Source organism: Durotheca rogersii (genome assembly GCF_024521655.1).
Source record: "Durotheca rogersii strain YMJ 92031201 chromosome Unknown GGS23scaffold_10, whole genome shotgun sequence".
NCBI lineage: Eukaryota > Fungi > Ascomycota > Sordariomycetes > Xylariales > Xylariaceae > Durotheca > Durotheca rogersii.
The window spans coordinates 245,867-271,475 of NW_026251241.1; the positions used below are offsets into that span (position 1 = coordinate 245,867).

At 55.8% G+C, this 25,609-nt stretch overlaps 6 protein-coding genes across 6 annotated transcripts; 4 read left to right on the forward strand and 2 right to left on the reverse strand.

Annotated features, from left to right (window-relative positions):
- Positions 1-2,093: 2,093 nt before the first annotated feature.
- Positions 2,094-7,424, forward strand: GGS23DRAFT_567907 (putative RAD50 protein). Its single transcript, XM_051516369.1, has one exon. It carries the CDS (start codon positions 2,751-2,753, stop codon positions 6,672-6,674), a length of 3,924 nt encoding a protein of 1,307 aa, XP_051371746.1. The 5' UTR covers positions 2,094-2,750; the 3' UTR covers positions 6,675-7,424.
- Positions 7,425-7,727: 303 nt separating this feature from the next.
- Positions 7,728-9,242, forward strand: GGS23DRAFT_609465 (NAD(P)-binding protein). The gene is made up of 2 exons (XM_051520271.1): positions 7,728-8,595; positions 8,678-9,242. Exons 1-2 carry the CDS (start codon positions 8,178-8,180, stop codon positions 9,223-9,225), a joined length of 966 nt encoding a protein of 321 aa, XP_051371747.1. The 5' UTR covers positions 7,728-8,177; the 3' UTR covers positions 9,226-9,242.
- A 655-nt stretch (positions 9,243-9,897) lies between these two features.
- Positions 9,898-11,862, reverse strand: GGS23DRAFT_609469 (protein serine/threonine phosphatase 2C). The gene has a single exon (XM_051520272.1). The coding sequence runs from the start codon at positions 11,657-11,659 to the stop codon at positions 10,067-10,069; it is 1,593 nt and encodes a 530-aa protein (XP_051371748.1). The 5' UTR covers positions 11,660-11,862; the 3' UTR covers positions 9,898-10,066.
- Positions 11,863-12,865: 1,003 nt separating this feature from the next.
- Positions 12,866-13,858, forward strand: GGS23DRAFT_49512 (ClpP/crotonase). The gene is made up of 2 exons (XM_051514430.1): positions 12,866-13,146; positions 13,204-13,858. The coding sequence occupies exons 1-2, from the start codon at positions 12,962-12,964 to the stop codon at positions 13,829-13,831; spliced, it is 813 nt and encodes a 270-aa protein (XP_051371749.1). The 5' UTR covers positions 12,866-12,961; the 3' UTR covers positions 13,832-13,858.
- Positions 13,423-16,853, reverse strand: GGS23DRAFT_49540 (uncharacterized protein). Its single transcript, XM_051514432.1, has 2 exons — positions 16,432-16,853; positions 13,423-16,341 (listed from the first exon to the last, which is right to left on the reverse strand). The coding sequence occupies exon 2, from the start codon at positions 16,316-16,318 to the stop codon at positions 13,886-13,888; it is 2,433 nt and encodes an 810-aa protein (XP_051371750.1). The 5' UTR covers positions 16,319-16,341; positions 16,432-16,853; the 3' UTR covers positions 13,423-13,885.
- Positions 16,854-21,057: 4,204 nt separating this feature from the next.
- GGS23DRAFT_605154 (homocitrate synthase) lies at positions 21,058-23,949 on the forward strand (the record flags this gene model as incomplete). Its single annotated transcript, XM_051519712.1, has 16 exons — positions 21,058-21,209; positions 21,269-21,335; positions 21,445-21,489; positions 21,809-21,823; positions 21,874-21,919; positions 21,975-22,059; positions 22,109-22,150; positions 22,509-22,617; positions 22,667-22,717; positions 22,840-22,885; positions 23,030-23,091; positions 23,152-23,270; positions 23,407-23,437; positions 23,489-23,523; positions 23,675-23,770; positions 23,832-23,949. 16 exons carry the CDS (start codon positions 21,058-21,060, stop codon positions 23,947-23,949), a joined length of 1,119 nt encoding a protein of 372 aa, XP_051371751.1.
- Positions 23,950-25,609: the final 1,660 nt, after the last annotated feature.

Genomic DNA, 25,609 nt, shown 5'->3' on the forward strand with positions numbered 1-25,609 from the left:
GGATGGGATATGGGATAGATACACGGATGGGAAGGGGCAAATCGAAGACGCCAGATGGGATTTCATTTTTCTCGATGTCTGTGGACAAACTGGATTTGCCGTGTGACGTTGAGACGTGCGGGAATGCAGCGGTGGGATCCACGCTGTGTGCTTGTACCCGTACGGAAGGTGAGTCTAGGACTGGATCTGTCGCCAGCGCCCGCCCACAGCACCCGGCATGGCTGCGGGCCCCCCGTCCGCAGGTGTGTGGGTGGGCGGCGTGCATGTACACAGCGTGCGTAGGTAGTCGAGACATGTAGGGGGCCAGGAGGCTAGGAGGCTAGGAGGTGTGCGTTCGTGGTGGGCATATTGGTAGGTATAAGAGGTTAAGAGGTGGAGAGGCAACACGGGCGGCAGAGAAGGCTAGACGAGAGGAGGAGGGGAGAAGACGGGGAGGGGAGGGGAGGGTGAGGGGTGTGTCTGTATTATACCTACGCTATCGCGAAGTTCAGGAATAGCTCTACCAACCCCTACCCCTACCTACCGTAGACAAGTCGCCTTGTGTCGAAGCTGGCACCCGGATCCGCACCTCGCCCTGGGCTGGGACGGACGGATGTAGAACATGTGTCGGCACGCAGGCATCGAAAAGAGGTCGATTATGTGCCTCAGGCTGGGCGCCCTGTCCTGGGCCCGCTTGCTGCCTCCTCCAGACTTGCTTGCATACACACACATACCTACACAGCACACGCACATGTACATACATACGTGAGGCGTGTATGCATGCAGAGGCAAGGTGGAGGGCCTGTACCTAAGGCTGGCTGGCTGCCGCATGGCCTGCCCTCTCCCTCTCCCTCCCTCTTACCTACCTCGGATCTGACGCCTGGGGCCGCAGCACATGTCTTCCCCTGCCGGAGAGGTGCCCAAGGCCACCCGCACGGGATGTGATGATGTAGGTAGGTAGATGATGTAGGTAGGTAAATAAAGCACAGGCATAGGCAAGTCAACCTGACCGCCGGACCTGGTACCGCAGCTAACCCCCGACGGTTCCCACTTACATCCCACTCGTCCCTCGGAGTAAAGTCCTGAGGGCACGCCCGTCTCAACTGAGGCGCCTGACCTCGCGTGCACACCCAGCCCGCCTCCATAGCAGGGAGGACGAAGTGGACACGGCGATGTTCGAGCTCCGAAGGGGGGAAGAGGAACGCTGTTCTGGTTACCTGTAGGTACCTCTTGTCCGCCACCCACGGCCGCTGTTATTGCAGCATGTATGAGAGGTACCTGTAGGTACCTACATACCTACGACACCTCGACAGGCGTCTTGGTGGGGTGTTGATTACGTAACTGTCGCCGCAAGCCCCGAACGTACTCATAGGTTGGATAAGGTATAGATAAATCTCGGTGCATACGTAACCCGCGTAATGCGCGGCGAGCCGCGGATAGACGCAGGCAAAATCCACTCAGACGATGAGGCTTCCACCTACCATCCGTAGCGGCATTATGACACATACCACTGTCTACCTGTCAAGTATGACAGTATGGAGAACGATGTATATACCTGGGCCAAAGGGGGAAATGGACAGGGACATGTAGGGGGGCGGAGCTGATCCGATGAATCATACACGTAATTACCAAGTACGTAGGCGTACATAGAGGTAATTAGGCAGGGTAGAAGCAGATAGCATTACTTTAGGTAGGTACCTAACCTGAGGCAGATGACATAAATCTACCCGCTTAGCTCCATCCCTCGGTGTTTAGGTACCTAAGGCATATATTACCACGGGGGACAGCAGCACTAGCTTAAGCCATATAAGACAGGTCGGTATCGGGCTGGCCTCGGCTACAGCCATCACCTCTCCATCCATCCACAGATCGTCCTGGCTTTACAGGTTAGGTACCTATTCTGGCTTATGCACCTAACCACAGCCCCATCAGGTGCCTATATATATATAAATGCATACATCCCAACCTTTAGCACTTGCGCCAAACATTCTGATATATGACACGGCCCACCTCGCTAACCGCCTCGCAGCCACGGGTAGGTGTATATCCATGCACGTATCCAGTCCCATCCATGTTGACCAGTTCCACCGCAGGTGCCTCGCCTTACCAGGTGCGGAGGGGAAGATGGAGGAATTCGTGAGGTTCCGCGAGTGTACCAAGCCGTAGGTTGAGCAGCGGTACCTAAGATAGCTAACCTCGATGCTACCTCTCGGGCAACCTTGCCTCTGGGTTTCCCTGTAGGTACCTCGGGCGGCTACGTGGCTAGAAGCAGTGTTGCACTGGTGATACACGGATTCGGTACCCTCCCCCGGTCTCGTGGCGCCTTAGGGTTGTGCCTTCGGGATGTACCTCAGGTACCGCACCGCCCTCGGTCGCCTGACAGTGGACGTTAGCGGGCTTCTGCCCTATCGGCGAGCCTATCTAGGCACCCAAGCTGGCTAAAATGCCTCGCTAGCAGCGCTAACCTCGCTACAACCCCCACCACCACCCCGGACCAGCGTTCCATCCCGAACCTACCGCCAAACGCGTCTCCCCGCTCCCTCTCTCCTCTCTCGAGGAATCATGACGCGTCGCTTTCTACAGACCGAAGAAGCTCGTTTACCTCCTCGCGAAATACCATTTCCCCTCCCCTCCCCAACCCAATAACAGCTCGCTTCGCGCGACGAGGCACGGGAATAGATTGCTACCTCGTACACCGGATGCATCTCGTGCTATGAGACCACCACCACCTCCTGTCCCACGAATAACCGCCGGTAGTCCAACCCACCACCATGTCCAAGATAGACAAGCTGTCCATCTCAGGTGTCCGCTCCTTCAGTCCCCTCTCGCGCGAGACCATCCAGTTCTACACCCCGCTCACCCTCATCGTCGGATACAACGGCTCGGGCAAGACCACCATAATCGAATGCTTGAAGTATGCCACCACCGGTGAGCTCCCCCCCAACAGCAAGGGGGGAGCTTTCATCCACGACCCCAAGCTCTGCGGCGAGCGAGAGGTTTTAGCACAGGTCAAGCTGAAGTTCACGGTCCCGCCTGAGACCACCTATGTTGTCACCCGGAGCCTGCAGCTCACCGTCAAGAAGACTACGCGGTCGCAGAAGACCCTGGAGGGTACCCTGCTGACCGACCGCGGCGGTGAGAAGAACTCGGCATCCTCCAAGGTCATCGCCCTCGACACTGCCGTCCCGAACGCTTTGGGCGTGGCCCCGGCAATACTGGATGCCGTCATCTTCTGCCACCAAGACGAGTCTCTGTGGCCGATGAGCGAGCCTGCTGCTCTCAAGAAACGATTCGACGAAATATTCGAGGCGATGAAGTATACCAAGGCGATTGAGAATCTCAAGATGCTGCGGAAGAAGCAAGGGGAGCAATTGCAACAGCTGAAGATCTTCGAGAGTCAGGAAAAGGTGAACAAGGAGAGGGGGGAGCAGTGCGAGAAGCGTTCTATCGCGCTACAAAATGAGATAGAGACGCTGAGGGACAAGTGCGAGGAACTGCGCCAGAAGATGCAGATGGCGGAGCAGAACGCTAGGGAAATGCACGAACAGGCGAACAGTTTTCTCAGCATCGTCAACGACTTGAAATTCAAGAAGCAGCAGCTTAGTATCCGACAGGAGAACTTGGAGGACACGAGGTCCAGGATGGATGAGTTGCCCGAGTCCGACGATCAGTTGCAAGATGCCTTGACGCAGCACGAGGAGCGGGCATCTAGGTACCAAGAGGACCTCCAGGCGAATATATCGCAATACAACCAGTATCAGAAGAACCTCACCGAGTCTCGTAGCGAGATGCAACGCAAGTTGGCGGAGCAGGGCATGCACCAGTCCGATAAGGCGAAATACGAGCGCCAGCTAGCCGCGCGTGTCGAGCACATCCACCAGACAGCTGAGCTGCATAGTATCCGCGGCTTCGACGGCGACCTGGATGATCGCAAAGTGCAGTCGTTCCAGGAGCGGATCCAAAAGCTGTTAGCCGATAAGAAAAGAGAGCTTGAACATCTACAGGGCGAGAACGCCAGGGACCTGGACGAAAAGGGCGCGGTGATCACCGGCCTTGAAGGGCAGAAGGCTCAGCATACGCAGAATCGCGTTTTCGCAAGACAGGCAATTGCCAAGATCGAGAAGCGAATCGCAGCTCTCCAGAGAGACCTCAACTCCGTAGAGGTTGACGAAGGCAGCAAGGCGCTACTGGACTCATCCTTCAAAGACGTCGAGAGCCAACTCGCACAGGCTTCCCAGGACTTGCAGGAGGCCGATTTCGACGCGAGACTGCGCGAGGAAGAGAGCAAGCTACATCGGGTCGAAGCCGAGAATAGCAAACTGGGTCGCGAACTGGTTGAATCCACCCGACTCCTGGCGGATCGGGCGCAGCTGGACGTCCGCAAGATGGAATTGGTCGAGAAAAAACGGAAATTGGACACGCTTACCAGCACGTGGAGTAGTAAGATATCTAGCATGGTAAACGGTTCGTGGGAACCGTCGACGATCGACCGCGAGTTCCACAAGGCGCTTCAGTTGAAGAATGAAGCCTATGATGAAGCCTCCCGGAAACGTGACGATGTCGTCCAGCAATTCAAGCAAGTGCAATTCACACGCTCAAGCTCACAAGCGAAAGCCAAGAAGCGCGGCGAGGAGATAGAACGATGCAAATCGGCCGTTCTCGGAGCGCTGAAGGCGGTAGATCCCACGACCGAGCCCAGCGTTGATAAACTACCACTCGAGATCGAACGTCTCGAGGATGTGATCCTCACCTTGGAGAAGGATATGACACTATTTGAACACTTGAAGGAGTATTACATGAAGTGCCAGAAGACACTGAATAAGCAGAACCGATGTGAACTCTGCGATCGCACATTTGCTGATGCCGGTGACAAGTCTCGATTGGTTCGGAAGATCAAGGAAGCACTCGAGGACGCGAAGAAGGAAGAGATGCAAACGGAATTAGCCGAGTACGAAGAGCTACTGGGGAATCTGCGGGCAGTGCGTCCTCAAAGCGAACTCTACACCCGACTCATGGCGGAGAAGGAGGAGTCCGATAGGGAGATCCGGGTAGCAACAGAGAGGGAAGAGAGTATGGTGCAGAGCGTCGAAGAGATGGACGAGGTCGTCCGGGTAAAACAAGAGGAGAAGCAAGATCTCGAGTCCATGAGCAAGACCGTTCTCAACATCTCTCAGACATGTAAAGAGATCGAGGAGGCCGAGGCCCAAGTCGAGAGGATTATGACCCAGCAACAGTCCAGCGGTGCGGTCCGAAGCACCCAGGAGATCCACGAGCTTCAGGACAGATGCGCCGAGCAGATGCGCGCAGTGAAGAGCGACATTTCGAAATTGTCGAGCGATAAGCAGCGCATGCGGGACCTGATCAACTCGCTAGAGCTCGAGCGGAGCCGATTGAGCAACAGGATCAACAACGCAGTTCGTCAGCTCGAGAGGAAGAAAGACTTTGAAGACCAGATCGAGGCCCAGAAGGACGACATGAACAAACAGAAAGAGGCCATCCAGCAAGCAGATCACGAATTGACGTCGGTCATGCCCGAGATCGCCAAGGCCAGGACTATCCGAGAAGATACGCTACAGAGAGGGCGCGCGAAAGAGAAGAAGGCCGCTGACGAGCGAGACGGATTCGCGGCATCGGCCAACGAGCTGAGACTGATCAACACGGATATACAAGACTACCTTGACCGCGGCGGGCCGTCACTCCTCGCCGCAAATGAGCGGGCGATTCAAGCGCTCGACAAGAGCATTAAACGTATCGAGAAGGACATGAACGACCTCGCCGCGCGCACTAACAAGCTCAAGGAGGAGATTGCCACCAGCGCCGGAAACAAGAAGAATATTTTGGACAATCTTAACTATCGCAAGACTATCCGCGACATCGAGAGGCTGAGGGAGGAAATTGAGGAGCTCGAATCGCGCAACGCGAACGAAGACTACGAACGTCTCGACAGAGAAGCAAAGCTATGGGAGTCTCAGCGGCACGTGATGAATGCGGAGCGAGGCTCGACGATGGGGACGATGCGGTCGAAGGACGAGGAGCTGGCGCGGCTGCTCCAGGAGTGGGAGACGGACTACCGCGAAGCGGCGCATAAATATCGCGAGACCCATATCAAGGTCGAGACGACGAAGGCGGCGATCGAGGACCTGGGCAAGTACGGGGCGGCGCTCAACAACGCCATCATGAAGTACCACGCGCTCAAGATGGAAGAGGTGAACCGGATCGCGGGGGAGCTGTGGCAGAGCACGTACCAGGGCACGGACATCGACACGATCCTGATCAAGTCGGACAGCGAGACGGCGACGGGGCGGAGCTCGTACAACTACCGGGTGTGCATGGTGAAGCAGGACACGGAGATGGACATGCGGGGGCGGTGCTCGGCGGGGCAGAAGGTGCTGGCGTCCATCATCATCCGGCTGGCGCTGGCGGAGTCGTTCGGGATCGGGTGCGGGCTGATCGCGCTGGACGAGCCGACGACGAACCTGGACCGCGACAACATCCGCAGCCTGGCGGAGAGCCTGCACGCCATCATCAAGGCGCGCAAGGCGCAGGCCAACTTCCAGCTCATCGTCATCACCCACGACGAGGAGTTCCTGCGCCACATGCGCTGCTCCGACTTCTGCGACTACTTCTGGCGCGTCAAGCGCGACGACCGCCAGAACAGCGTCATCGAGCGCGAGAGCATCTCGAACGTCGTCTAGGGCGTCTGCCGCTCCGCCCCGTCCCGTCCCCCTCCCCTTTCCCCTTCGCGGGCAGTTTTTGGCTTTGGGGTTGCCGGCCCTGCACCGGGAAGAACGGGCGCGCACGTGAAGATGAGCAGGATGAAGGGAGGATGAAGATATACACGTGTATATACGCGCCAAGAGCCAGACACACACGTCCCTCCTACCTACGCAAGATGCCCACAAGGACGAAGTGCATGCACACGTGACGTAGCAAGGCAAGCCAGACAAGCCCGTCCTGGTTTAGGCAGCCAGCTAAGGCGGTAAGCGTGCCCGGCTGTGTCGGCATTGGGGACGAAGATAATCGACAACGCCCGTCCGGGGTGGGCGGCTTGGACCAGCGTTGCGGTACACTGGTAAGCGAGGCAGGCTGGTACTGTGCAAGCCCCGGGGAGGTCCCGTAGATGCTGCTGCCTGACTTCCTGTTTGAACTGGCCGCCGCTGCGGAGCCAGCAGATGTCTGCGACCGCGGCCGGGGATGGATGGTCATCCTATGCATGTTCTCTGGAGAGCAGGGCGAAGGAGAACAAAGATGTCACCCCAATACACGAGGGTAGGATCGTTATTCCTCCCGGTAGAGGAGGGGTTACCGCGTCCGTCTGCTTCGACCAGCACTGAGAAGCAGATAGGTGATAAGAAATGAAAATGAATAGCAATACTATTCATAAGTAGTTACATAGTGTTGAATGAAAATAAAATAAAAAGTACCTGAAATAATCGTTTCGTAACAGAAACCCGAAAATAAGAGAGGACACACAGTTTCCGACTCCGGTTCTACGCCAAGTCCATCGACGAATTCCGAGGTCAGCAAAGTCGGTGGGGCGAGCAGAATAAGCCAGTCTCACCAAGTCGCTGGCTAGGCCGGACGCGGATGGTCTTCAACAGCGAGCCGAACCCCACGAGGATCCCCGGTTCCCCCCCCTTTTCCCTCCCTGCAGGGGGGTCCGAGGCCCACATCGCCTTTGCTATCACTCCGCCCAGCAGGCCCAGGCGCTCAGTGCCCCTTTACCCCCCCTGCGCTATCCTAGGCGGGGATGGGGTTGCCATCGCGGGCGGGCGAACCCCAGGCGCCGCGTCGACGACAACACGGCGAGATTTTGCACGGCGACCACCGAGGCGTCTCCAGGACGGCCAGGTGCGCAGCGTCTGCCGCACTGGTGAGACGGCGCGACGCTGCCCGCTCGGCAGCAGAGACGTGCTGGGTCGCGCGCCATCACGAGAAGTCGTGACGTGATGGGCGACGGACCAGGGGGAAAGGCGAGCGCGAGCAGACGGGCGCGCGTATAAGGATAGCGGCAGCGCGCCGCCTCGACGCCGCTCTCCTGCCCGTCACTCACATCCCATCGTAACCCTCATCGTCTCCCTCAAGCTTACCTGCGCTTTGCCTACCCCGAGCGCACAGCATCCGAAACCAAGAAGCCGAGAAAGAAGCACCTCCGCACCAGCACCAGCACCCCTCTCTCCTTACCCCCGGCCGCAGCCATGGTCAAAGTCCTCGTCCTCGGCGCCACCGGCAAGCAAGGCGGCGCGACGGCGCGCGCGCTGCTGTCGCTCGGGCACGGCGTGCGGGCCTGGGTGCGCGACGCGTCGGCGGCCGCGGCGGTAGCGCTCGCGGCGCAGGGCGCGGAGCTGTTCGTCGGCGGCGGCTGGGAGGCGGCGGGAGCGCCGGCGGAGCTGGCGCGGGCGGCGGCCGGCGTCGACGGCGTCTTCTTCGTCTCGGCGCCGTCGTTCACGGACCTGGGGGCGGAGCGCCGCGGCGCCGCCCACGTGGTCGCGGCCGCGCGCGCCAGCCCCAGCGTCCGGCACTTCGTGTACAGTAGCGTGGGTGGTGTGGACCGCTATGAGGAGCTCGCGGGATGGGACGCGAGCGCGTTCTCGACGGCGTACTGGGTGTCGAAGGGTGAGTAGCCTTCCCGCCGTCCCCGCCTTCCCCCTCCCCGCCCGGTCTCTCCCGCGCTAACCCCTCTAACCCCGGAACGCAGCCGAGACCGAGGCGCTCGTGCGCGGCGCCGGCTTCGACTACTACACGATCCTGCGGCCGGCCGAGTTCATGAGCAACTACACGGACGCGGCGTCGGCGCGGTTCCAGGTGGCGGGGCTGCTGGCGACGGGGACGCTGCGCACGCCGATGCCGGCGGACTTCGTGGCGGGGCTAGTCGACCCGGCGGACATCGGGCGCGCCGCGGCGGCGGCGTTCGCGGACCCGGCGCGCCTCGGCCGCGCCCTCGAGACCCCCCTCGTCGCCGAGCTGCGCACCGTCGCGCGCATCCTCGCCGACCTCGGCGCCGCCGCTGGCGGCAAGACATTCCGCGTCAGCACCTACGCGCCCGACGAGGCCCGCGCCCGCGCCCCCGGCGACCCCTTCGTCGCCGGCCAGCTCGCCCGCCTCAACGCCGGCCGCCTCGTCGACGGCGACGACGCTATCGTCGCCCAGGTCCGCGAGCGCTTCGGTCTCACCTTCCGCTCCTTCCCCGAGCATCTCGCCGCTCACCGCGACGAGGTCGTCGAGCTCTACAAGGACGCGCCGTGAGCGGCCCGGAAGACGGAGAGATGAGGGAGGAGAGGGGAGGGGAGGGGAGGGAGAGCGAAATGGAGGGAAAGGGAAGGGCAGAAGGGGTAAGGTCAGATAGGTATGCAGCGATATTAGTTAGGCACATAGCACGGAAGGCACCACGTCTCCGCACAATATATATGAACGTATTCACATCGATTTACGTTTGTTTGAGGCATCACTACTTCCTACGCGGTGTGTGCCCGCCCTAAGACCTGGGGACCCGGATGTACGTCGCTGATAGAGTCTCGAACGATAGTCTAATAGCGACAGCGCCTCGTAATACCGAATCGTCATTGACTAACTACCCTAGCTGCCATAGCGGCCGACTACCTACCGACACGGATGTCGTGATCGTCTTGTCTACACCACAGCCAGGCCCCTCCCATCCAGCCAGGTCAGCGCCTCGAGACGCCGGTGGCGCGGGGATTCATTTCGCATCGATTCGTGGATGCGTCTGGTCGCGAGGACTAGACCCGTAATATACATGCTGCGCCGGGACAGCATACGCCCGATGGCTTCTCCGGACTAACTCCGCCTCCATGTCTGTGCCGGATATCGAGGCTCGGGCGGCCTCCCCCTACTTCCCTCTCACCGCCCGCGCCGCCACATCGCGTTACATCCTATCTCTTACCCAACTTTCCCCCTCACCTATCCATCTCCTGCGCCGTCCGGGTGCGGAGGGAGAAGGCCTAACCGTTCTCGAGCGAGACGGAAAAGGAATGGTGGGAAAAGCTGTCTTCGGACAGGTGAAAAAGACGCAGCGGGGGGTTATCAATCCAGCCGCGGCCGTGTGTATCGTTTTTATATAGCAGGGTCTTCACCTGCTAGCCCCCTCCGGGGCCGGCGGCGGCCCTACCTGGGTGGGGCTGAAGAACACGACCTGGACGGTGATGTCGTCGCGGATGAACCGCGAGTTCGGGTACCGGAAGGTCAGCGCGCCGCGCACCGTCTCGTCGTCGGCGCCGCCGAGCCCGTTGCGCACGAGGTGGACGGCCGCGTTGGCGTCGCGCAGCGCCGCCTTGCGCGGCTCGTACTTGCACAGCTGCATACGGCCGAGGATCGTCGGGCCGAAGTCCTGCCGCCCCTCCCCCTCCCCCTCCCCCTTCCCCTCCTCCTCAGGCTTCGCCGCGCCGCCGCGCGCCTGCCAGTCGAGCCACCGGCCGACGAGGTCGACCGCGTCGCCGCTCTCCATCGTGTCCCACAGCCCGTCCGTCGCCAGGATGACGAACGACGGCTCCGCGTCCGGGATCCGCGCCGTCGTCACCGCCGGCTCCGCCGTCAGGTACGGCCCGTCACGGTAGGCGCCGTAGCGCGCCGCCGACGGCAGGTTCTGGCCGTTGTAGTCGTCGCGCAGCCTGTTCTTAAGCGCCGACGGCCACTTCCACATGCCGTCGCCGAACGTGCGCGACGGCTGCATGCCCCAGACGCGGCCGTTGCGCACCACCTCGGGCTCGTTCGGGAACTGGGCGCGCAGCCGCGCCGCCTCGTCCGGGTTCGCGCCCGTCTGGTCCGTCGTGAGCTCCGTGGCGGCCCAGGTGCCGTCGGCGGCGCGACGGCCGAGCACGGCGCGGCAGTCGCCCGTCGAGGCCACGCGCAGCGTGCGCGTGGCCGGGTCGAAGAGGGCGAGCAGCGCGCACGCGCCGGCGTACGCGGCCTCGAGCCGGCGAGCCTTATCGGCGTAGGTGCGGTCGCTGTCGACGGTGGCCGCCGCCGTCCGGACCACGGCGTCGTCGAGCGCCGTGAAGGCGTCCCGGAGCGCGCGCTCGACCGCGCCCTCGTCGGCCGTCGGCCCCGCCGCCGCGAACGCCCGCCGCACGTACGGCACCAGCTCCCGCGTCAGCAGGTCCGACATCTGCCAGCCGCAGTGCCCGTCGAAGACGGCCCAGGTCAGCCAGTCGCCGGCACCGAACGGCGTCGACAGGCTGCCGTGCAGGAACGTGTCCTCGCACGGCTCGTTCGACGCCACCTGGGCGCCGTCGTACCGCGCCACGCCGTCGCGCCCGCCCCGCGAGAAGGCGCGCGCGTTCAGCACCCGCGTCACGTCTGCCGCCGACGCCGGCGGGCTGAGCGTAATCTCGCCGGCCATGCCTAGCGCGTTGAGGTCCGGGATGCCCCCGTCATCAGCCGGGGTCGCTCCGACTTCTGGTGCCGGGGACGGGGCTGAGACGGCGGCGGCGGCGGCGGCGCTACCCTGCGGCTCGCGGGCCCGCCCCACCACATACGCAACGAGAGAAGCGGTGGCTAGGCCGGCGGCGTAGGGCACGAGCGGGCCCTTCACGGCCGCCCGCCACGACGCCTGGCCCTGCGTCTCGGTGCTGGAAAAGCGCGGCGTGTGCGGCGACGACAGGGCGCGGACGCGGCGCACCCGGGCGGCGAGGCGCGGGCGACGGAGCAGCTGGCGGGACAGCATGGTCGAGGGGTCATGTGGTTTTGGGTGGTGTGTCCGGTGGGGGAATCCGGTAGCGAGCTGAGCAAGTCGACGGGGACGAGCCTCGGGTTGGCGTTCTCGTCGGCGTTGCTATTCCGGGCTGGTCCACGGCGGGCTGGCGCTTGAAGGGCCTAGGGCTGGGAAAGTGAGGGAGACCCGCGGATGTCTTTTTTTTTGTGTGCGTCTGCTTTTTTTTTTTTTTCCCTTTTGTGGAAAAAGAGGCCGGCCGGGACAGCTGCGTACTGTGCATACCTGCCTATCCGGTATAGGCATATTTTCGCGTCTATTATATGTACATAACGCGACTACCCCCCGTAGGTATAGATACATCCTAGGAGGTACCTGCAATAGGACTTATAGACGGCAATATTAGGTACATCAGGCATGTTAGGTACCTACTGTGTTTATTGTGAGGTGTCTATTGATGCCACCTAGGTACGTAGTAGGTACCTACGCATATAGGCGTCTCCCCACGATAGGGAACCGACCGGCTCCCTTAGGTGCCTGTTGTAGGTACCTATAGTACCTATAATAATATCCGATGGGTGCGGCGCGACAGGGACCGACGGGGACGATGTAACCAATGTTATGTACCCAAGTACTCTCACTGTAGCAGCCACTATGAGTACAATTAGACTAATCGACTCCCCCAGCGTAAATTCCACTTGACTATTCCTATTCGTAATGCCCCCTTACCGCGGTTGCGCGGCTATTACATGGGTACTATGTACCTACGTACCCAAGTAGGCTAACAGCCCTGGCTGGAGCACATCGCGGGGAATCCATCCTAGTGGCCTTCGCGTGCCACGGCAAAGCCAGGGTCCCCTCAAGTGCTACCTTCAAGCATCTCCCTCCCTCTCACCCTGCCCGAGGATCGCGGCCGAGTTGCGTGCATTGAGCTCGTCCCGATGTTATTGCGTCCGCCTGCGACGAGCGAGCCGAGGCTTGTATTGTACCCACTCCCTCCATGGCAACCGGGGAGGGGAGGAAACGTCAACGCTTTGTTGTCCATTGGACGCCGTTCCGAGCGAGGGAGAGCATCAGCAGTAAACCTGCCTTTCCAACAGATCCTTCATGCTGTCTACATATAGCGCTGATATCCCCCCATCTATCGTCTGTCTTTCCCGGGATCCAAGCAGCCAGCTCGTGTGCCCTTCTCCGCCCAGGTCGGGTGGTAACTTCGCACGCAGGACAGAGACGCGAGTCGTTATGGTCGATGCCTACGGGCCGCGAACGGCAATACACAAGGACACCTAACCAGCACGAGAAGACTCGAAAATAGCCATGGCCAGCGTAATCAAGGTCGAATATGCCGGCCGCATCGCCACCATTACCATCGATAACCAGAAGAAGCTCAACGCCCTCTCCTTGAAGGACTACTACGATCTCTCCCAGGCCATGCGCGAGGTTGCCCGCCGCGAGGATATCTACATCACTGTCTTGACTGGCAAGGGCCGATACTTCTCCGCGTAAGTCCCCCCACGACCCCCCATCCTCCACCGGCGAAGGCTCATCACGCGACACAGCGGCGCCAATACCTCCAGCATCTCCGCCGGCGAGCCGGCCACGTCCGACGTGTACCTGCGCTGGCTGCGCGACTTCGTGTCCAACAACCTCAACGTCACCCAGGCCTTCTACACGCACCCCAAGATCCTGGTCGCCGCGCTCAACGGGCCCGTCATCGGCCTCTCCGCCGCCCTGGTCGCCTTCGCCGACTTCGTCTACTGCACGCCCCACACCTTCCTGCTGACGCCCTTCTCCTCCCTCGGCCTCGTCGCCGAGGGCGGCTCCTCCCACGCCCTCGTCCAGCGCCTCGGCATCAGCAAGGCCAACGAGGCCCTCATCCAGAGCAAGCGCATCTCGAGCGAGGACCTCCTGCGCACCGGCTTCGCCAACAAGGTTTTCGACTGCCCCGAGGGCGACACCGACGCTTTCCTCCGCCTGGTCTTCAAGGAGATCGACGACAGCCTAGGCGACCACTTAAACGGCGACAGCCTGGTCGGCATCAAAGCCTTAATCCGGAAGCCCGACCGGGAGATTCTCGACAGGCAGAACGTCGCCGAAGTATTCGCCGGCTTGGACAGGTTTGTCTCGGGGATCCCGCAGCAGGAGTTCCAGAAGCTCTCGTCAGGCAAGAAGAAACACAAACTATAAGTATCGATACGATTGCGAGCACACCCTCTATATGTTCTATATATTTGCATTATCTTAGCCGCGTACGTGAGATCGTGGATCGTCATGTCGTGTCAGCAACCCAAACAATAGGCTTGTCCTCTTCCAGTAGTCCTGCGATGCTCTTGCCAACCTATCCTTGGCCGCGTCGTCGAGAGCACACTCGTTAAACACCTCCTCTAACAAAGTCTTGAACGTCTCTTCTGAGCCGGTGTTGGCGCTGAGACATTCTTGCAGGAGATGGATGTCGTAGAGCCACTGGATAAAAATATCTTTGCCGCTTTCCTTAGACTTCCCCTGGTTCACCACCTTCTCGCCTTCTGGGGGATGCTCACCAGCACCGACTGGGCTATTCCCCTCCTGGGTCGAGGACTCTTCTCCGTTGGTGTTCTCGTCCGTATCGATAGCCGTTTGGCGGTCTGCGACGTAAGAACTCAACTCCTTGCGCCATGTGTTGGCGAGCTCCTTGCCGAATGTTTGCTTTAGGACGTCCACGGCGGCGGGTGTCCAGAGATCCAAACCGGCGTCTCCCATGGACATGACCAGGTTGCGGAGAAGTTTAAAGACGCCAGGCGACGGTTGTGCCGGCAACGCAGGCTCACCTTCCCACAGGGCCCGGCCCGCTACTCGTTTTCTGGTCAAGGTAACGGAGCTAAATTCCTCGAGCGGAGAAATAGACACATTCGCTGCCAGCTTCTCGTGTAGGGACGGAACATTGCCGAGACCAAAAGCTCGGATGCCTTCAAGCTTAGGCAACCGGCTACGGATGTCTCTTAGGACCCGCAGGAAATACATAGATATTGTGCCGTTATCCGGACTATCCCGTCGGGACTGCCAGGCGGATGTTAGATGTTGGTCGAGATTGTTGAAGACGTCCTCAATGGTCGTGTCCAGCTTTTGCTGTAGTAGCTCAGGGTCATCCTTGCTCAAGAGCTTTTCCCGAACGGCAATGACATCTTCATCCTCTATTTCTTCGACGTCATCGTCCCAACGTTGGTACCTGAGTTGGCTTACTAACTCGCCAACGCTGTCGATGAGATGGCGCCATGACTCGTAGCTTGCGATCACCCGGGACACAGCATTATCTCTACCGTACAAGCGGGAGATGACCTCGTCCGTGATGAGAGATGCGCCGCTAGAGATGTCCATATCGAGCATCTCCTCATCCCATAAGCTACGACGTTGGTCGGTCGTCCCCGATGGCCATGCTTCCAATGTTGCGGTCACTTCGGACCCGACCAACTTCAGCTTGGAGACTTTTGTCTCCAAGATGTGCAGAAGACGGTCGTTGATGGCTTGCCGTAATCCGTTGAGCATGACGGATGGGTCGAAACCCCGGGCTTTGCCCCCGTCCCGAGTCCAGCGCCGAATTATGCTGGTTCGCAGATCCACGATGGTCTTAAATTCGGAGACACGCTCGAGGGTCGTCCGGAGACCTTGGACAAGAATCTCGCCGCCTTTGTGCGCCCAGTCTGCGAGTGTCTCCTTGGCTTGCTTGCCGTCTAGGTCGTCGTGGAGGATGAAGGGAGTGAAGTACTTGATCTCATCGCCGCACCACCTCCCAAGTATATCTAGCCGAAGATCCTCCAGTGCTTGGAGCGACTCGTCTGCTAGCAGGTGCTGCTTCTTTAATCGTGACAATGCATCCGAGAGTCTGTTGGGGGCCAGGGCTTGCACGTCTAACAACGTTTTCGTGTATAAATCGAGGCCCCTCAACACTCTTTCTACCTTTCTCTCCTTCTCACGTTCTTCCGGATCGAACTCATATGTAATAGCTTTCTCCCTCACGCTTAGAAAATGCCGTAGGACGTCTCTCGCTCCGGAGCTAGAGGCTAAGCTGTAGGCAGTCAAGGCCTTCAGGATATCATCCCGGCCCCCATCGTCGCCGTGTTTCGCCAATACTTTCTCGGCTACTCTGAGGAGCCTTCTCCGTTGGCTATTTAAGCTTTTCCACGCTCCCTCTACCACGACCCGGGTATCCTTGGCGGCGTCATCAACCGCGCCGAAACTCGATCTCAGCAATCGTGTCTTTAGGACGAGGACTTTCGCTGCTAGCACCAATCGGTCCCCTCTACCGTCTGCCCCCCCCTTCAATAATCGGCCCACGACATGCCCGCAGGCATCTAGTAGCTTGACCCTCGCAGCATGGCCTGTATGCTCCTCGGCGTCTCCCCCACCGTAGAACTTACTTAGGCCCGCGCGCTTCCTGTCGACGACGGTCCGCCCGCACATGCCACCCATGCGACCGAGGATTTCCTGTGCAGCGACCATATCTTGCCGCATCTGTACGATGGTGTCGGCAGTTCCCAGCAGCTCTCGATAGCTATTCCCGACCTGGGTGCGCAAGCGGGCCGACTTCTCGTCGATCTGCACATGGAGGGCCTTGTGGATGATGCGGATTTGAGGAAGCGTGTGCGAGGTAAAGACCTGAGCTGAGTTGGTGAACGCGGAGGTGTCGGGGGCCGCCATGGTCCCGATGGAGGTCGAGGAATCTAAAGGCTTGGAATTTGCTATATCTCAGAATGCATGGATCGGGGAAGCAATTCTGGGATGAACAGGTAGGTAGAGAGATGCCCACGTACATTACTACTAAGTGCTGGAGTGACAGCCGACAACAGCTGCTTGACGCATCTCACCGTCTTTACGCACGTGACTCTTTATAGGCATGCCGTTTAGTTAGATATTCGTCATAAACGCATCGGTGTGTGCTTCGCGGCTGGTCATTCCTGTTGATCCCACGATACCAAGTTAGTATCGACTAGTATGCGAATCCTTAGGAGACTGAACCTGGAACCTGATCAATTGAGGAGAGCTAACTAGAAGCTGAGAATAACGCAATTGACGATCTATTTACGTGCCGTGCGTCGTGCGTTCACGGCTCGGATCTACGTTGATCTGTTGATCCACAGGTAACTGCTCCTTTGACTACCGAAGTTGCAGGCTTGTACCTAGCCAGGAAGGAGTCGGTTGAAAACATCACGAAGACGATGCGCTTAACATGAGAATGGTTACAGATTCTGCGATGAGGGCGTCGACCATAAGTCCAGTTATCCCGGACGCTCCGGGGTTAGCACATATAGCCATGTCACGAGCCTTGCGGACAAAGCTTGGGGACCCCAGATGACAAGCTGCTTCTACGAATACACACCTATGTAGGGTATTCGTCTCATCACCCGCAAAGCCCTCTCAGATCCCAAACGGGAATTCGGACACTTTCATTGCTTACAGACCTGACGCGTTACTGCTCAGCTTGGTGGACTTCGCGACGGGAGCGCAATGGTATAGCGAGCCACCGTGCGAAACGCTACGCCATGGGGAGCGAATGAAAGCGCAATGATAAGGAGAAGGCGAGAAAGGGGGGCGCCACCGTCTTGAAGCTCTGGGTGCTTGGGATGGGCTTCGACGCGATCGGCCGTCTCAGCCACCTGCAATGGATCGCCTTCTATTTTGATGATTTTGGTACGAGGAAGCGAGCACCGCACCGCATCGATTACAGCTCGGCCGCCGATAATGTTATCTATAGCTTGTATTAAAAGGCCTGTCTGCCGCATCCTGGCTGTCTCTCGCCGGGCAGCCGAAGTGCGGGCCCAGTTGCGGGTATGCGAGGTGCGATCGGGGAGAGAGAAGCTCTCTGGACTCGCAGCGTTTCCCGAACAGAGTGGAGATGAGGGGGCGAGGACCACAAGATGCGGGACAACGTCAGGCTTGCCCACGAAAGGGGACGCAAAAGGGTCTGCTGCGGTGAGAGAGCGGCACTTCGGAAAGCCCACGCGTCGCCTCGATGGGTGGGTGCGTTGTCAAGATGCGGCTCGCTATCTCCAGCACCAATCAACAACATGTGATACTTAGGTAGCCTATTAGCTCCGATGGTGTGGCAATACCTCTAGGTATGTAGAGAGAAATTCATACTACGCAGTTGTCCCGCGTGCCACGTCGTGAGACTGTTTGGTGTTGCCGACTAAGCGGGGGTCCACCCAGGACAGACCGGAATCTTGTTTTCAATACCGGCTTTGCTTGCTTTGCTCATAGGCCCTATGTGATACCGTTCTCTTACAAATGCATTTTGGGTAATGGATGCATCGGGCGTATGGACTTGGCTTTAGGTTGTGCAAGTGTACATATACCTATGCACAGGGACGGATGAATCGCAGCGCCGCAAAGGTGGCCAAAGAACTCAGGTGAATCACATGCCCTTATAGATAGGACACTCGATGGATATTGGTTCTGTAAGAGTGGCACAAGAGTCGTACAGCGTTCGGGTACTATCTCCAGATGCGGCTCGGATGCTCGCCCCTCTCTCTCCCGGCTGTTCCCAACCACAGCGATGGCCATAATCGTAAGGAGGCAAAGACCAGGTGGTCTGCGAGGCGAGGGGGGTTGTAGGCGACGATCGCTAGCGATCCAGGGTCTTTATGTAGGTACTGACACTGACGACCCCAACCTACCTACCTTTCTACATACATGCGTACGTTGGTGGAGGTGGTTTACATACCTACATATGTACGCACACTTGCATACGCATATATAACCGTCTCTCTGCAAGGGCGGGAAGATGAGGTCGCTATATATATATGGGGTATATATACGTGGGGATATAATATGGATAAGGGTATCCGTCTTGGGAAGCACTACTACCTTAGGTATCTACCTACCTAGGTACGTAGTGATATACATACCTCTACTCATAACTACTGGACAGCAGGTGGCTGACATGGGGCGAGGAGCTGGTCCGCGAGCACGCCCCTAACCGATAACTATTACCAAGCATGTCCGCTCTCCCACTCTCCAGTAGGTAGGTATGTACACGTACTACGTTTGGTGGCATACGCATCAGCACACGAGAGGTAGGCTCTTTTATGCACTGTATATGCCCACGCTAATATCCGTCATGCCCGGCTGGATTCGAGACGTATCGCGGACTGGAATGCCTCCCGACGTCCGTCGGCTTTTCCACAAATGCAACCACACTCCAGAGTGCCACGAGTACACCCCCTAGGATATTTTGCCTGCTTGACGCAGCACAACCTAGCCTGTCCGTGTTCCGGACGTTCTTGGCTCTGGAGGGGGTTGGCTTTCGATAGATTGTCGGGACGCCCAGCCTGTGTGCCCGATACGATACCTGCCTCATACCTGAGGTACATGACCTATTGTTGGGTTTACATACCTGCCTGAGGTACCTACCATAACGGGAGGGGGGGGGCTATCGATAATATATCTGCAATGCTAATACGGTATAAATATAACCTCTATATAATAGAATATTAACGAAGTCTTTTAATAAGTATAAAATACTTATAGATTCTAACTTAATATAGTTTTTAATAATTATTTTATTCTTAAAAAAAAACTACTAAATTAATATAACGTTTGTATTGTACCTATATTATATCCTAAGTTTAATTCGCTTTAATATGGAGATAGAAATACTTTTAGTTATAGTAATCCTTTTTAGGGAGGGTAATAGTACGTAACATACTATCGATAGACCCCCATCTCCCCGTATAGTACCTAACCTACCTTAGGTTAGGTACCAGGTGCCCAGGTAGGTACCTGTATTTATCCAGCATGAAGCGTACCCTGGGTTAGTAGGTTAGGTGGGAGGTGTACCTTTACTTGCAGGAGGTAGCATGTACCTACTATACTTGAAAGGTACAGCCAGCGTGTACCTACCTAATTTGTATAGGGTGTTATGCCTCAGGCCCCGAGCCCGAGGGATGCGGCATTAAGCCTTCCACATCAGGACGCGATTCCTTCGCGGGGTTGTTCATTTTCGCTCTTCCAGCGCCATTTTACTTTCACTCTGAGTCTCTTAAAGACCTCCCCAGCCTCGAGGAGCAATTTCGCAAGGTAATATCTATCATGAAGGTCCTTGCCGGCACGCTCCTCTCTCTGCATGGCTGAAGGAACTTGCTTCCGACGCGACGATGGCATCAAAGGTACCTTAAGTACCTACAAGTCTAGGATATGAATCGTATTAATCTGTTCAATAGCCCTTCCCTTGCGCCTTCGATGGGGGCAAAAAGTGCAACGAGACCTTCGAGACCCAAGAGCTTGCCTCTCGCCATGCGATGCTCTCTCACAGAGGTTATCCACTCCACATATCGGAAGACACCTTATATCGCTGTCCATTCGCGACAGACTTTGGAGCTTCCGGTTGCCAATCTCAATTCGGAAATGTCGAAGCCGTCGACTTGCATCTTGAGTCTGCGCATAATGACGAAGGCTTGCCTTGTCCACTTGCTCAAGAGTGTCCAGGATACGCACTCAAGCAACCAAAGACTATCGAGGGAATGCGAAGACACATCAGTACCTATATGACGAGAGTGACGATGGCGAAGAATAAAGTGGCACTGTATTCCTGAGTAAGTCGACTTGGAAGGGCAGAGGTATGGAGCGAGGCAACGGTGATTGGGAGATCATCACAGCCTTGCGTGGGCTGGCCGGAGAACTGACTGAAACCCAGGCACATTTTGGTGCCGCCTGTGCAGCAAAGAGCTACCAATCCTCGCTATTCCCACCTTGTGCGCTTGGTATTGCGTTCTGAATCATTGGGAACCCCCGCAAACAATTAGCAGATCGATGCCCGGCGATCGGAGCAGTGACTGGATCTAGACTACAGAATGTGATTCGAGGGCTAATGTGGGGTAGAGGTAACCCTTGGCCAGGCTTTTACTTTGTTTAGTGGCTTGAGCTCGCCTGAACAGCGCTGAATCAGTGAGGCAGATTATGAACTACGTCCTTGCAATTGGTTTATGTTGCGAAGTCGATAATCCGTCCAGAAAATGGACAGAACCAAAGCCTAGATTACGTGCACTTTGATGACTCTGTGTAGGGGAAAAAGGCATCGTGATGCGTCATGGTGGAGGTCCGTTCCTGGTTCCCATCGTTGTCGGTCTGTCTGTGGGGAGCCAGTGAAGAGGTTTTTTCCCTCCTAACGCATGAACCCCACCATCGGACCGGAGGCGCTGGCGATGACTCCCGAAAATCTTTCTAGACCTTAAATACCCCACACATGCAGAACCTGCCCCTCCATCATCTGCTCCAGAACATCAAACAACCCGATTATCTCCCTCGAATCGAATCGAAACGAGTCTTCAATCGAGCCTCTCGTCTACCGGTAGCGAGAGAGGCGTATTCTTTTCCTCGTAACGAGGCCGCTCACCCTACTTACAGCTCCCCATCGTCGTTTGGACGGCCCGACTCCCAACATGTCCATCACCGGCAACACCGCGTCGAACCCTTACTCGAGCGTTAGCGACCTATTGAGTAATGTCCGTAACTTCAAGGTCATTGAGTCAACCTTAAGAGAAGGGGAGCAATTCGCGAACGCATGGTTCTCGAGAGAGACCAAGATTAAAATGTATGTTGAAGGCGGACTCTAGCCCTTCGTCCTACTCGCTGACGCCACCTTGTCCATAGTGCGACAATGCTGTATGATACCCATAGAATCCTGCTCTGCAGTTTCAATTTAAGAAAACTGACCTCCGTATGGATCGGATTTCGGTGTTGATTACATCGAGCTTACGAATCCGGCTGCCAGTCCGGTGAGTCTTGCCGTTTGGTCTTCGTTAGATCTCAGTGCTAATCAACCGTAGCAATCTCGCGACGACTGCGAAGCCATCTGCAAGCTCGGCCTCAAGGTGCGCATCCAAGAATCAATACATCGAACAGATTAAACGCCTACTAACGACACAGTAGGCCAAGATTCTAACCCGTTTGTTATCTCCTTTTGGCCCTGGTTGTGGTAAGTCTTCTAACAGACATTTCAGACACAAGATGCACTCTAGAAGTAAGTTGCACCCGACGGCCATCACCCTGGTGGTGACGGTGACCCCGGAGCCGGACGCCCGCGGGGGGGGCGGCGACGTTATGGCTAGCGATCCTAGAGGACGGCCGTTCTTTCATCTTTGTCGATCCGTCAGTGCACCCTTACTCGTATGCGGCTAACATATGCTCCAGGACGCCAAGCTTGCGGTATGCGCCCCTCAAACTGAGAATAATTGCAAACGACTGAACCCTCGAAGTGTGACTGCGGAGTTGACGGTGTAGATGTCGTGATCGGAACGAGCCGTGAGCACAGACCCATTATATATATCTCGTCCATGGACTGACTTGCAGGAATAAGAATTCCTCCGAGAGCATTCCCTTGGCGGCAAGGACATGACAGCAATTACTAAGCAGGCCATCGAAGTCATTGAGTATATCAAGAGGTATGTGTACCACCAATCTGGTCAAAACTAGAAGCTAACAATTGCTCAGCCGAGGCTGCGAGGTTCGCTTCTCGAGTGAAGACTCTTTCCGGTGAGTGCGGTCTCTAGCGTTTCGCTAAGCCGGTCCCTTCGCCGACCGATCGATCTCTATGTTACTTGAGGAGACTGGGGCCTTGGAGAGTCATGACGAGCAAGACCTAGAGGTGAAAGCAGGATCTCATACGCAGACTCTGGTTGCTTGTTATGACATAGCATCGATCATTTTGAGACGCTCTCTCAAAATGCGCCCATGACCTATAGAGCTTCTGCGTTGCTAAGTTGAACAAAGCAAAAGAAATGCTATTCGACATGCTCTTCTCCATCAAAGGCTTGACTCCTTCTGTCTGTCTCAGCGGGGTTTCGAAGGGGTCGGCTGGCTGATGTCAGCCGTCTTGCTAACGTATGGAAAGGTCTGATCTGGTCGATTTGCTCTCCATCTACCGCGCTGTTAACAACGCTGGAGTCGGGAGGGTGGGAGTTGCCGACACCGTGGGTTGCGCTTCCCCAAGACAGGTTTACGTTAGTGATCGTCATCATCTTCAGTCTGTCTGATGCTAACCATCTGTAGGACCTTGTTAGAACCCTTCGAGGCTGTGTCTCAACCGATATCGAGGTTCATGTATGTGCTGCTGTGAACTATATTTTGCGTAACGCTTGGCTAATCTGATTAAGTTCCACGATGATACGGGCTGTGCTGTGGCGGTTCGTTATATCCTCAGAAACCTGCCTTAAGATAAGAAGCTGACTATTAAGAACTCATTTACTGCCCTCGAGGCGGGTGCTACACGTAAGCTCACCTTGCGGAGTGATTGCCTTCATAAGTAGCCGGGAGATACATCTGACATACACCTTTGAGATGGACTCCGGATCCACGGACATCGTCAATAGCTTCTACGGAGGTGGGCATTTAGGCTGACTTTCTACGGCATAGACGTTGACACATCCGTGCTTGGAATTGGGGAAAGAAATGGCATCTGCCCACTTGGGGCCTTCGTACGTTAAACTTTTTACTCTTTAGGAATCTGACTATAATCTGACTTAGCGAAATTCAAGATGGCTAGAATGATGCCGACCAGCAGGGATTACATTCTCTCCAAGTACAAGCTTCACCAGCTCAAAGCTATTGAAGACTTCGTCGCAGAAGCGGTTGAGGCAAGTGTATCCCATACTCTGTCTGGTTCTGTTATGTGCTTTCTTGCAAGCTGTCAAGCTAACAGCGTCTTTAGATCAACGTGCCATTTAACAACCCAATTACCGGTATGTCATACGTCATTTTTCTGCTATAGTCACTGCCATATTGCTTACAAGAACCACAGGGTTTTGCGCCTTCACACACAAGGTATATGCCACATATGAAGCCTGCCGGTTATACTGACTAACGCGGTACCAGGCTGGTATCCACGCCAAGGCAATCCTTAATTCCCCGTCTACCTATGAGATCCTTAAGCCCGAGGACTTCGGTCTATCAAGGCAAGCCATACTATTTGTCCCCCGTATATTCAGAACTAATAGCTATACAGATAGTAAGCTATAATACGGGTAATACTATGGCCTCAAAACTGATCAAAATTCGAAGTGTGCACTTCGCATCTAGACTTACTGGCTGGAATGCTATTAGGAGTCGAGTTAACCAGCTTGGTCTGAAGATGACTGATAACCAGATCAAGGAAGTGTAGGTGTTGGCCACATATCCTGAGATTCAGATTACTAATGATCTAACCCCAACTTTCTAGGACGGCCAAGATCAAGCAGATGGCAGACCTCAAGGTAATGACCCTTGACGAGAGCGATGCCCTGATTAGATCCTTCCACCTTGACTTACAGAATGGAGATGGTGGTCAAATGGACTGAACGGTGAGAGTGTGGGAAAAGCTGCATGAAAATTTGGGTCTGCTCTACTAGTAAAGGATTTGCATTTCTAGGGATTAAAATATAAGAGGACGTTTTACTCAAAGGCACGGCTCCTAAACATGACATGTATAATAACAAAAGACGCGCTATAACAAGTGGAAAAAGTAGGCCGAAGGTAGATGGATGGCGAGTGGCTGGGAAGGCGGGCAAGAACTTAGTACACACATTCGTAACTAAAAGCGTGGTGTTATCGTAGATGCAATTATGTTCGTGTCGCTAACCAGCCATGACGATTCCTTCCGCTAGGTTTGGATTATCTTCACCCTTAATACTAAACGCAAGGTAGGAAGCAAGCAGGAATAAATGCGCTTAATCGCCGCCTATTATATGTATAGATTAAAGTGCTATTTCCTAATAGCAAGGCCAGCAGAAACAGCTGCTTCTGCCCACACCTGGGCGACGCTTCATCCAACTATTGGGAGAGGGTACCAGAACCTGGGCTCCCTGCGAGAACCCTACTCTCGTCTCATTTCCTGGCGGCGGTAGCTGAATCCTCATCTACGGCAAGCGTCGCGCAAAGTTAACGAATTTCGAGGAAGGGCAAGGCCATATTGGGTTCGAGTAGACGATTGGTGCATCCTATCGAAGGGGATGGCAAAGGTGATCTAAATCCTGAGTATTACTGGGCATGGGTGATTTTAGGGTGAGGAAGAGCCGTGATGCTAGGTGATTAAAAGTCTGAGCATTATGGAGCATGGGTGATGAGAGCTGAAGGAAGAGCGGTATTACTGACTAATTGGGCCAGGATGCGGGTTGCCTGGGTTTCGTGGACGACTACCTACCATACAGGGGGGATGGGGGTCTATCGACAGCATGTTTAGCACTATTACTACCCCTAGAAAGGATCACTACAGCTGAAAGTATTTCCATCGCGACGCTAAAGCGAATTAAACTTAGGATACGATATAGATACGATATAAGCGTTATATTAATTTAATAGTTCTTTCTAAGGATAGAATAGCTATCTATTACATAAAGAGCCACTAGTACATGGCTCCCTACTCCTTCTCGAGTTACTCGCTTACCTAACATAGCTCTTAGCTCGCTTATATAATATAGCTCGTAGCTCCCTATCTTCTATATATAGGTAGCTCGTATTTCCTTTATTAATCTTCTTCCTTTTTAGATAGTTAGTTAATTTACCTTCTTCTTTTTACCTTTCGTTATTCCTAAGAAGTAACCTTAGTACTTACGTAACTCTCCTAATCTACGTATTAATTATAAGCCCGGTAGTCCTTCTAAGGAGCTAAGTTAACTAAGGTTTTATTATATAAGCTTCCGAGTAATCTTATTATTTATTTCTATCTTTCTAATCTTTCGATTAATCGTTTTTCTCTTAAATATCGCTCTCGTCTTTCTCTCGAGTAATATATCTATAGTAATAACGGGTACTAACGGAAACTTCTCCATTAAAAAGCTACCTATTAATATTAACCTACGTAACTTCGACGAATATTTACGATAGTTTATTACTTTCTAGAACTACGCCGAGTAATTCGATATTTAAAAGGATATTAATCTTAATGTAAACGACTATAAGCTAAGTTCGGCGATACTCCTATCGCTCGAAGAATTTATTACTTAGGAAAAAAAGCGAGCG

Bases quoted from the DNA above. Each gene is read 5' to 3' on its own strand.
- GGS23DRAFT_567907 (XM_051516369.1), top strand. From the start codon at position 2,751: ATGTCCAAGATAGACAAGCTGTCCATCTCAGGTGTCCGCTCCTTCAGT.
- GGS23DRAFT_609465 (XM_051520271.1), top strand. From the start codon at position 8,178: ATGGTCAAAGTCCTCGTCCTCGGCGCCACCGGCAAGCAAGGCGGCGCG. The intron at 8,596-8,677 runs GTGAGTAGCCTT...CCCGGAACGCAG, and splicing joins GGCGTACTGGGTGTCGAAGG to CCGAGACCGAGGCGCTCGTG.
- GGS23DRAFT_609469 (XM_051520272.1), bottom strand. From the start codon at position 11,659: ATGCTGTCCCGCCAGCTGCTCCGTCGCCCGCGCCTCGCCGCCCGGGTG.
- GGS23DRAFT_49512 (XM_051514430.1), top strand. From the start codon at position 12,962: ATGGCCAGCGTAATCAAGGTCGAATATGCCGGCCGCATCGCCACCATT. The intron at 13,147-13,203 runs GTAAGTCCCCCC...CACGCGACACAG, and splicing joins AAGGGCCGATACTTCTCCGC to CGGCGCCAATACCTCCAGCA.
- GGS23DRAFT_49540 (XM_051514432.1), bottom strand. From the start codon at position 16,318: ATGGCGGCCCCCGACACCTCCGCGTTCACCAACTCAGCTCAGGTCTTT.